The sequence below is a fragment of the Sinocyclocheilus rhinocerous genome, unplaced genomic scaffold (assembly GCF_001515625.1).
Source record: "Sinocyclocheilus rhinocerous isolate Xijiao unplaced genomic scaffold, SAMN03320098_v1.1 scaffold1256, whole genome shotgun sequence".
NCBI classification, from domain to species: Eukaryota; Metazoa; Chordata; class Actinopteri; order Cypriniformes; family Cyprinidae; genus Sinocyclocheilus; species Sinocyclocheilus rhinocerous.
The window spans coordinates 2,116,657-2,128,091 of record NW_015646445.1 but is presented as its reverse complement, the minus strand read 5'-3'; the positions used below and the strand labels follow the sequence as shown (position 1 = coordinate 2,128,091).

The 11,435-nt window shown below is 37.4% G+C and overlaps 1 protein-coding gene across 1 annotated transcript in view; it reads left to right on the top strand.

Annotated features, from left to right (window-relative positions):
- Positions 1–616: 616 nt before the first annotated feature.
- Positions 617–11,435, top strand: part of LOC107707852 (E3 ubiquitin-protein ligase ZNRF3-like) — a 77,274-nt gene continuing 66,455 nt past the window's right edge. The window contains exon 1 of the mRNA XM_016511955.1: positions 617–1,295. Within this exon, the coding sequence (XP_016367441.1) occupies positions 1,074–1,295 (222 nt within the window). The 5' untranslated portion in view covers positions 617–1,073. The remainder of the gene's footprint in view (positions 1,296–11,435) is intronic.

Genomic DNA, 11,435 nt, shown 5'->3' with positions numbered 1-11,435 from the left:
GTTCCTTCGAACGAGTCTTTTAAAAGAACGAATCTCTTTTCGATGCACCTCATATTTTAGATGGCTGAAGTTGATCTTTTTTTACGGTTATAATAAGAGTTATGAATAAGTAAAAATTACCATATGCACCTACAATGACGTACACTCTTAAAAATAAATGTTCTTTATTGGCATCAAATGGTTCCATGAAGAACCTTACCATTCAAGGTTCTTTATAGTGGAAAAAGATTATTTTGATTTTTAAAATGTCCTTCATAGTCATACTAAGAAAAAACGGTGCTTTAATAGCTATTTACTGAAAAGTTTTTTTGTGGAACCAAAATTGTTCTTCTGTGGCATTGTTTTGAAAAGTGTAAGGACGTTCCTGAAACTCCTAATTTATTTAGGCTATTTTGTTGTATTGTTCAATAGCTTGAGAAAATGTTATGCCCAGCAGCTGACCAATGGAGAAAAATATATTTCTGAGTTGCAAATTGTGGGGAAAAGGCTTATTATCCTTAAATGCTCTCTCTGGAGTCCCTTCATGATTTGTAGAGACACATATTTAAATATAGCTCAATAAGAAAAAGACAACTCGACCTGAAAAAGACTTGACTCGTTCTTCGGCAGAACGAAGGAGTCACTGAATGAATCGTTTAAACTAGGTGATTCAAAAGAACCGAGTCACTTGGATGAATCAAAATCCCAACCACTAGAATGGAGAGGGTCAGGAAGATCGGTGGGTGGGGTTAACCCTTTGTGGAAAAAAAAATTAAGGAACCACGTGTTCCCCGACCAAAGGAGACCCGCTTTGTACAGAGAGCGCTAGAAGCAGCCAGCGAGGCAGAGCGAGTAATGCGATAGTCCAGGCTGCGATGGGGAAATAAGCCACGACATTCTTCTCAAGGACAAACTTTTATTTTTAATGATCGCTATTCTCACGTCTCATTGCGGTTTGTTTTTTTTCCTCCCCCTTTTTTGTTGTTTGTATTTTTTGGGAGGGCACGCTCTCCTCTCAAATTTGATTCTGAATCGACACTTTTTTGAGAACCCTTGGAAATTATGTACCGATCGGCGCTGATCCAACCGGCAAGATGATGATTTTACCGAGGAGTGGGTTCGGTCGTGGTGCTGATTCGGGGGTCTTGGTGTTGTTTTGGGTCTTGGGAAGCGTCCTAGCCAAGGATACTGCCTTTGTGGAAGTTGTGCTTTTTGAATCGAGCCCAAATGGTGATTATACCACTTACACGACAGGTTTGCAAGGGCGCTTCTCCAGAGCCGGAGCCACTATCAGCGCAGAGGGCGATATCGTGCAAGTACGTTTCCGTCTCTACCGGTGCACTTGCATGGGGATTTGACGCTCTCTGTGCGGTGCATTCGCTCTCCGCTACTTTGTTTTTCTCTGTCTTTTCAAGCGGGTGTGGGGTTGCACTTCACTGTGCGTGGATGATGGTGCAAGCAAGCCGAGAACTATGCGCTTGCAAAATGGCCTCTTGTCTCTTGTCAAAACATGCAAACGTAGGCTACTTGCAAAAAAGTTACTTGGATGCACAACTTGCATGAATGGTGTTGTTGTGTGCCGCAGAAGCGCACGAGGAACGTGCAGAAACAAACACGGCGCAAACTTTGCAGCGCAGATGACAGCGTTAAACACGTGTCAGAGGTTATCAATTTTAATAAGAACTGCATTCCCCAGATCTTTTGCGGCGTTATAATGCTCACAATCAATGGAAACGTGGAAAGATTAAGGATGTCCAGGCCCTGGGAATTAATAAAAGTTTAAAAGTTATAAAAAAACATTTAAATTTTTTCCCCCCTGCTTATGCTCCTTATATGCTTATGTGCTTGCAATGTATTTAAAATGTATCTATATAAATAAATAAAAAGGTATGCGGTAAGCACATGTGACTGGAAAAGTCAGAATTTCTCCTATAACTTTTGTTAATTTCCAAAGTAAATATAATTGTTCTAGTGGTGGAAAACATTAATGAGGTGTGAGAATCCTGTAGAAAGACCTTCAAGATGACCTGAGGTTACTCTTAAATCATATTAATAATAATCCTAATGGTCTGGTTTAAATACGACACTTAATGTCATATAAATGTCCTTTGTTTAAAGTTCATTGAAGGTTGTGAGAAATCTTCTCCGTAATGTGGTCCAGATGCCCACTCTGCTTAAATAGCATCTGCACAGGGACTTGTGCAATTTGATAAATCGTTCATGAACCATCACACCTACGTGTGATTTATTCCTTTTATTGCACACACACACACACGCACGCACGTGGTTTTGGGTTGTGCAATGCTTCTAAAGAGCGTCCCATTTTCATGATTTGTTGAAGGTTTGTCGTTCTTCCCCTCCTCTTGTGAAAACAGAGAACAGGCATCAAAGAGCGAGACGTTATTGAATGCCACGCCAAGAGGAATAATATGTCCCTTAAACACTGCTGGCTGAAGTGCACTGTGGGAAGTTATGGTGACTGTGTCTGTAATGTGAAAGGGATGCATGATGCAGATCAAAGCGGATGCCTGATATGCTTTTTGATGAATGCAAAAATGTATTTTGAGTCAAAAGTTTTGCAGTAGTCCATCTTTCAAAGGCTTCTTCTATTGCTTTTGTGCTTTTCTCATACAGTCCTCCCTGTGGTTTTAGTGTAGAAAAATGAAAAGTGCAGGCTTTTTTACGTCCAGGTCTGCTGTGTCCATCCCACATCGTTTACAGTTGTGTACTTAGTAGTGTTAGAACGTTCCCATGTATAGGATTAGTGAGTATCACATTCTTCAAAATGGCAAGTGGTGATCATCATTTTTCAGTGATGGCAGAGGAGGTTGCTTTCTCTGTAGTGGCGTGAAATGAGAGATTTAGTGGTTTAGATATTTCGACTGGCCATGCATCCATTTAGCACGGGCCATTTGGCTCTAGACGACGGACCTCAGCTTTACATTGAGAAGACTTTGAGGTGGTTTAGCTTTTGTCGCAGAGGCCAAGTTAGAGTTCCTGTTGGAATCGTGTACATTCTGCGAACGCTGTAAACATTGTGTGCTTGATTTTTATTTTTTTTTAGATCTTTTGCTCTCTCGCATTTTCTTAACTGCTCTGCAATGTGTCTTTCACAATTTTCTTCTCAGCAATGCCATTATTCCATGTCAGCTTCTCAGCAGCTTTCATTTGGCTTTGAATGGTGTTGAGATGTGAGAGTTTTGTTGTGAAGCTGGTTGAATAGGAACCATATGTTTATACGACTTCTGAAGAGAATAAGTCATTGGTTTTCATAATAGTTGTGGAATTCTGCATTCTTGCACAAACATTTCTTGTGCCTATTTGTCCAAATGGCTTTTAAACATGGTAGTTTTCCTGCAAACTGTTTCATTATAAACAAGTTTTGGTTGCGTGTTTGAGAATGCAATTACGTTAATACTGTAGGATGTAGTGCAATATCAAGCACTTTTAAGAAGCTAGACTTGGTACATCCTTGTCAGTTTTCCCTTGAGTGAAAAAGGAGAGCCTGGAGTATACCATCAGGGCCAAAGCAAACAAATTAACTCAATTTGCTACATACTCTACCTTATGGGGCAGGAAGCAAAGTGACTTTTCTTGGCTAATACACAAAACCAATGTTCCCCTTGGCTAGAACCTCGATTGCCTCAATTTTGTCTTCTCTTTGCATGAAAATCAGTGTCTTTTTAAATAATTCTTACACTCTGTTGTTGTGGTTTTTCTCTTGGAAAGGTCGTGCTGATTGTGTTTTGAATATAGTGTTACGTTCCTACTGCCAGTTCCTTGGCGTTTCTCCAGTGGAGACTAGTTAGCTGTTGGTTTTTACATACGTTTATTATAGAAATCGAAGTGCTTTGAGTGTTTTGGCTTTATTTTTTATTTTTTTCAAAGTCTGAAAGGTTACAATATTTAACCTGAAATGCAGCTTCATGTTTGGACTACTGATTTTGGCAGTGGTGGTTTGTATAAGTCCAATATACTGATGCCTGACTTACTACTACATTTAATTGGCTGAAATATTGTTTTTGTAAAATGCAAAGTCTTGTGATTGCAGGTTGTGTTAAAGTTTAGGCCCGGATCATTATACGTGCAACATTGCACGTTCAAACAATGAAGGTCTACTGTATGTTTTGATAGCTTTGTTCTTTATGCTCTTTGTAGTTTAGTTTTTGTAGTTTAGTGTATTGGCCTTCAACCAGTGGCACTTGGATTTTTATTTTGCTTTGTTTTGTCCTTGATTTTGACTTTGTTACACAGAAATGACAACTTCTAAATGTTTTAAGGATGTCAGACTCAGTAGGTTAAACTGTATGTATAAAGAATGATTTTTAATGTTTGTGTGTGCATGTTTTTCACCCTCGGCATCAGTTGATTTTATGACTTTTGACTTTAATATTTATTGTGTAGTGCTGAATGGTATTTTGGAAAAATACAAGTTAATATACACTATATCGTTCAAAAATATGAGGTCTGTACAGTATTTTTTTAAATAATACCTTTATACAGTGAAGATGCATTAAATTGATCAAAAGTGACACTAAAGATCCTTCTAATGTTGCAGAATATTTATATTTCAAAATAATGTCGTTGTTTTTTTTTTATATAAGTTTCTATTCATCAAAGAATCCTGAAAAAAAATCCACAATAATAAGTTTCCACAATTATTTTTAAGGAGCACAGCTGTTTTCCACATTGACAATAACAAGAAAAGTTTCTTGAGTACCAAATCAGCATATTAAAATATTTCTGAAGGATGACATTGTATATTGTACATTGGTGACTGGAGTAATGCCACCACTGGAAAATAATGTTTTTTACTGTATTTTTTTTTATCAAATAAATGCAGCCCTGCATTTAAAATCTTGTCAACCCACAAATTTTGAGCACAAGTGTATAATGTGCAAGTATAATATGGACCACAAAACTAGTCTTAAGTGTCCATTTTTCGAAATTGAGATTTATGCATCATCTGAAAGCTGAATAAATAAGCTTTCCATTGATGTATGGTTTGTTAGGATAGGACACTATTTGGCCGAGATACAACTATTTGAAAATCTGGAATCTGAGGGTGCAAAAAAATCTAAATATTGAGAAAATCGCCTTTAAAGTTGTCCAAATGAAGTCCATAGCAATGCATATTACTAATCAAAAATTAAGTTTTGATATATTTATGGTAGGAAATTTACAAAATATGTGGAACATGATCTTTACTTAATATTCTAACGATTTTTGGCATAAAAGAAAAATCGATAATTTTGACAATGTATTTTTGGCTATTGCTAGAAACATACCCGTGCAACTTAAGACTGCTTAAGGGTCACATATGAGAGATCCAGAAATAACAGAGTTAAAGGAAAATACTGAATAGTGCTATTTCTACTTGAGCCTTATTGATGGGACTAAAAATGGCAAAACTGTGCATTAGTTAAACAAATCTTGATGTATATTTACCTTAGCCAGTTGTGATTGTCATAAGTCGCACCCGTCTTTCATTTTTTAGGATGATAATGACTGTCACAGCAACTGTTCTCTGTATGACACCAGACGAGTTTAGATTTATCTCTCATCTACCATCATAACTAAGTGCATGATTGTGTGTAGTTCGTGACCGTTGCTGCCGGAAGTCCCTTATATATACAGAAGTGAAATGAAATGATCTGTGTGAGCGCTGGCGGTGCAGGTGATGACATGTTGCCATGGCGGCGTTTAGAATGATGCCATCTCCACATTCTCTCAGGCAGAACCGTAGTGTCATATCCACACACGACTGACCTGAAATACCTTGATGGATGACTCTCCTTATCACCTCCTGCAGCAGAACCAGCGCTTTTAAACACTGTCCTCACTAAGAACTGGATGTGGGAAAGTAACCATGTTCTCACCTGTCTGAGGGAAATAGAAATGCGTTGGAATTGGAAAATGACTCGTGTTTGTTTTTAAGTAGAATGTTTTTGGTTGGGATGCAAGTCTTTGCTTGTTGTGTTCTATGGCGTCTTGCTTATTGTTGTTGTACTGCAGTGCTTTCAGATGCTTAGCACATCTGATTTAGATTTTTAGGATTCCGAGGGAAATCAAGGGAAGCGATCATATATGAACGTGGTTTTGCGCAGCTTGTCAGTGAACAACAGCTCTGTGTAGTAAATGCTGCTCCATGTGAAAGCCCGCAGGTGTTGGAGATTTACCGCTGATTACAGAACCGGCTTTACTGACAAGATACGCATTAAATATCGCATGTGATTTATCGTGCAGCCCTAGTTTTAATGGTTAAATTAAAAAGGATTAATCAAAAAACATGTCTAATTAATTGTAATCATGAAACTTACACAGTTTAACAGCAATGTATTAAAAGTTTACAAAAATTCATTTTTAAGGCCCTGTGAAATACGTTTTCAAATTCAGTTTTATTTTGACCAAATTCTGTTTTAAAAATAATAGTAGTGCTATCATTACATTAAGTAATATATTTCTGTCAAAGTTTCTTCAAGTTAAACTGAACTTTTATTTTGACGGTTTGCTGACTGAAGACCTTGAAGTTTCTGTTTGTATATGATAGTTTTTCTCAAAATAAAGGTATAATGCTCATGAAGTGACTCTCGGAGCAGTTCTAGAGTGTTCATGTTCTCATATATTGAGGCAGCAGAGGCTGAAAACACACATGTGTTTAGTATGTGTGTAGTAAACAAAACCGTGCATCTGTGCCATTCATTCACACAGAGACGTGCAGAACATGCAGGATTCATATATATGTAAATGAATCTTCAAAATTGAAATTCACATTTTGCAGCTTAATGTTCACAGATACTAGTCCGCATCGTGTTTTGATTGAAGTGTTCCAACCTACTTTTGATTTATGCATCCAGAATTTGGCAAATTCCGTGACCATTCTGCATTATACAGAAATTTGCGGAAATCATATGCGGTGTTTTATCTCTTTAAGAGCCCACTAAATGGTAAGATTGTCAACGAATAAGCAACTACTACTACTATTCCTTTAACAGACCACGAGGCCACTTGCCTTGCTTGCGGTGTTGATGATTTGAGGTCTGGGTTCAGATGCATAAACTGCACTTTAGGCCTATTATATATTTTTTTTCATTTTATCTTACAAAATCTGTTAAAGTCAGCCCACGATCTGTGGCGTGATTGATACAGCGTCATTCCTCAAAGCTCGCTGTGCGCTTAAATTAGGACCATAATGAGAGCTTGGTTTGACCTAAAGAGTCTGCATGCTTTTCCCACAGACTGAAACCATGGGAGTCCAGAATGGCCCTCCACGAGACAGCGGGTACCCAAAAACACGGGCCCCTCCCTGTCCACAGCAACAGTAGCAATATTCAACAACCGTGGGTTTAAAAGGTTAAAAGTGCTGCACGACTACTTTTCCATTTATTGGTTTTGTGGTGGCAGCTGTATTTTAAGACCCATCTACTCAAACCGCTAACCCGTCAACCTTTCAGAGCCTTGCCAACGTAATTTGAGGCTGCTTTTTTTTTTCTCCCTCTGTCGGAGTAGAAAAGATGAAACTGTTTTTGTCTACTTCTGTCTTCTTTTACCACTGTCTGCCTCACTCTGATGCACTTTTTTAGTGTTTGTTTTCTTAAGGGGCACATTCTCAGGGGAAGTCGTGGCCTAATGGTTAGAGAGTCGGACTTGTAACCCAAAGGTTGCGGGTTCGAGTCTAGTACCGGCAGGGATTGTAGGTGGGGGGAGTGAATGTACAGCGCTCTCTCTCCCATTCAATACCACGACTGAGGTGCCCTTGAGCAAGGCACCCAACTGCTCCCCGGGCACCGCAGCATAAATGGCTGCCCACTGCTCCGGGTGTGTGTTCACGGTGTGTGTGTGTTCACTGCTGTGTGTGTGCACTTTGGATGGGTTAAATGCAGAGCACTAATTCCAAGTATGGGTCACCATCACTTCACTTTCACTTTCACATAGGCAGAAATGAATAAAAAATTTATCTACGCAGGTCTACGCATGGATTCTTTAGTTGTTTTTTTCTGTGAAGAGACTTTCCTATTCTTGCTTCCTGCAAAGGCGCAAGAGATTGCTCCGCCGTTTCTCCTTGAACCCCCTATTGATTTGCCCATCAAAGCTCATTCACAAGGACTGGATGTTCACTTGAGAGTCAAGAGCGGTCCTGATGCTGACTGACTGATTAGCTTATCACAGCTCGTCATTCCAGTTGCTATGGTTACGCCTCTAGAAACTCCGTTCCGAGAGTTAAATGTGGGGCTTTTTGGAATCCAATAAATAAGCTACTGTTGACACAATGGTAAGGCTGGTGTGCTTCTGTTGCCTTCATTTAGCGGCGGTGGGGGCAGAGGGTTATGAAATGACAATGCTCTGGGTGCACACAGAGGCTCAGGCATGCATTGTTGTCGTTCAGGAATGTGCTGACGAACGGCTGAAGTCCAAACCGCGCAGAACCATTGTTTCCTTCAATCTCTGGTTTTGGGTCTTTTCCTCATTCAGTGTCTGACTGTCTCTCTGCCTGTCCTGTCCCTGTCCTGACTCTGTATGCTACTCGTCTTTGCTCGTGTTTGCCCTTCTGCTTAACCAGTTAGCCTAGACTTGAAGGTTTTCCTCTGCACTTGTTCATATGTTTCCTTTTCCTCTTCGCTCTCCAGGGACTCTTTACCGTCATGTAGACGAGGGGTCTCAGAAACGTTTTAGACTTCAAGTCTCGGATCATGTCTTGAGGATGAGATTTAATTTCAGACTTCAGTAATCCACGAAATGACTTCAACCCTTAAAGGGGTCATATGATGCGATTTCAAGTTTTCCTTTCTCTTTGGAGTGTTACAAGCTGATTGTGCATAGATAAGATCCCTGAAGTTGCAAAGACTAAAGAAATCAGTGGTTAAGTTGTATTTACAACACTGTTCCAGAACACTTCGACCCAAATATTTAGATGTATGCAGCACATTTTATGGAGGACCGTTGCTGGCCAATCACAGCACACCTTGCTTTTTCAGACCGATGAGCTTTGTAAAAATCGACGCGTTTCAAAAAGGCGGGGCATAGAGGAGAAACAATAATGTACAGTATGTGCAAAATAATGTGTTTTTTTTACTTTAAACCGCATAAACACATTTCATTACACCAAATACACAAAATAATGTTCTTTTTAGCAGCATATGACCCCTTTAAAACCGCATTCAAATCTTTTCCATTATGAGCTAGACTTGACTTGATTCAAGCTTTCATTCGAGATTTCAAGTCAAGTCTAGGTCATGACGGAAAACACTTGAATCAAGTCTTAATTTGCTGAGTTGAAGTCATATTTTGGATTCATGATTGAAGTTTTTCACGTGATTGATCATTTATGGTTTTAAGTTAAAAAGTTCTTCAGTATTGAGAAGGAATGAATGACAGAATAACATTGTGAAAGTGAACATTGTTTATTCTTATGAGATTAAGCAAATACATTATTATTATAATTTTTTTTAAGAAGGCAGTTTTTTTTCCTCCCACACACATTACCGATCAAAATTGTTTGGTTAGAATTATTATTATTATTATTTTGATTAATAATTTTAAATGAATTAAAGAGTCCTGAAAATGATTTCTGATAGATCATGTGACACTGAAGAAAATTCAGCTTTTCCATCACAGGAACAAAATAAACTTTTAAATATTAAATAAAATAAAAATTAAATATATTTAAATAGAACATTTTAACTGCAATAGTATTTGTGTTTACTGTATTTTTGATCAAATAAATGCAGTCTTGGTGAGCACAAGAGACCTCTTTAAAAACATAAAAGCTTACAGACTCTACTTTTAAACAATATTGTTCAATATAATACCTTAATCATTTTCTTTTGTGTTTAATGGTTTGCAGTCATTGAGTGAAAGCAGGAATGTCATTGGCCTCATGCACCAACATTATATAACTATTTATAATCCGTTTCCCTTACAGTTTTACCTTTTATTGGTGTATAGCACATTTAGAAAAGTTGTCATCCTTAGTGCCATTTGTGTTGCTCATTGCTTTTTGATTAGGTTCAGCAATAGCCTTAAGACCGTTCTCATTCTAGTCACGCAAACAAGTATCTGCAACAAAATCCAAGCTTCACTAATATTTAGCAAGTCATGAAATCCTCGAGTTTTAAGACCACGTCTCTGCTTATCATATATGCCACCTTCTTCTTGAGTTCAAGAACACCGGGTTCAAAGTATACCGCAATACACCCCAGCCGAGAATTACATAAGACCAAAGATTTCCACAGGAATATTACGCCCAACGCTTATTTGTTTTCACCACTTAAAGTACAGTTCTTAAAATGAACATTCATCATCATTTGTGACCCTGGACTACAAAACCAGTCTTAAGTGTCAATGTTCTGAAATTGGGATTTTTCTGAATAAATAAGCTTTCCATTGATGTATGGTTTGTTAGGATAGGAGGACAATATTTGGCTGAGATACAACTATTTGAAAATCTGGAATCTGAGGGTGCAAAAAAATCTAAATATTGAGAAAATCATCTTTAAAGTTGTCCAAATGAAGTTCTTAGCAATGCATATTACTAATCAAAAATTAAGTTTTGATATATTTACAGTAGGACATTTACAAAATATCTTCATGGAACATGATCTTTACTTAATATCCTAATGATTTTTGCCATAAAAGAAAAATCTATAATTTTGACCCATACAATGTATTTTTGGCTATTGCTACAAATATACCCCAGCGACTTAAGACTGCTTTTGTGCTCCAGAGTCACATTTGGTTACTTGGGTTTTGTGTATAATTCATGAACATAATGTTGTGAACTGGCTGTAATGCATCTAACTGATTTGTGGAGCTACAGATAAGTTCTGCTTCTAGCCCAGTTATGAAAGTGCTTATTTGCGTATCTGTAATATTAAGAAAGTCCTCCTCTCTCTGTGATGGATCATCATTTTCAATATTAAAATATCATATTTATAATGTAATATTATATTTAACAGAGATTTTTTTGTTTCCATTTTATTTTATTTTTTTAATTAGTTAAAACTAATATTTAATTTTAAATAAGATAATCTCAATATTTATTATAATATTATAATGTTTAAAATAAAATGAATAGATCTTTTTCTATTTTATATAAATTATTAATTATTTTTTACTAATTTATTTCTAAAATATTTCATTAATATTATTTTTAGTTAAACTATATTGCAAATCATATTAATATACTATTATTAATATACAATGTATTTTATTTTTTAATTAGTTAAAATGTAAACTTTCATCCCTTCGGTGTAGCGGCTTCCAGCTTTGAAACATTAGGTTGTCTGGTCCAAGCGGCAGAGTTGTCTCTTTGCTTAATGTTCTCAACTCTGTACTGTATAAAGGAGGTAGATTTATCTCTACTTGACCAGAATTCCCCCCTAAGGAGTGTTTGTGTGAGAGAGTGTGAGAGAGTGTGTGAGAGTGTGTGTGTGTGTGAGAGTGTGTGTGTCTGTGTG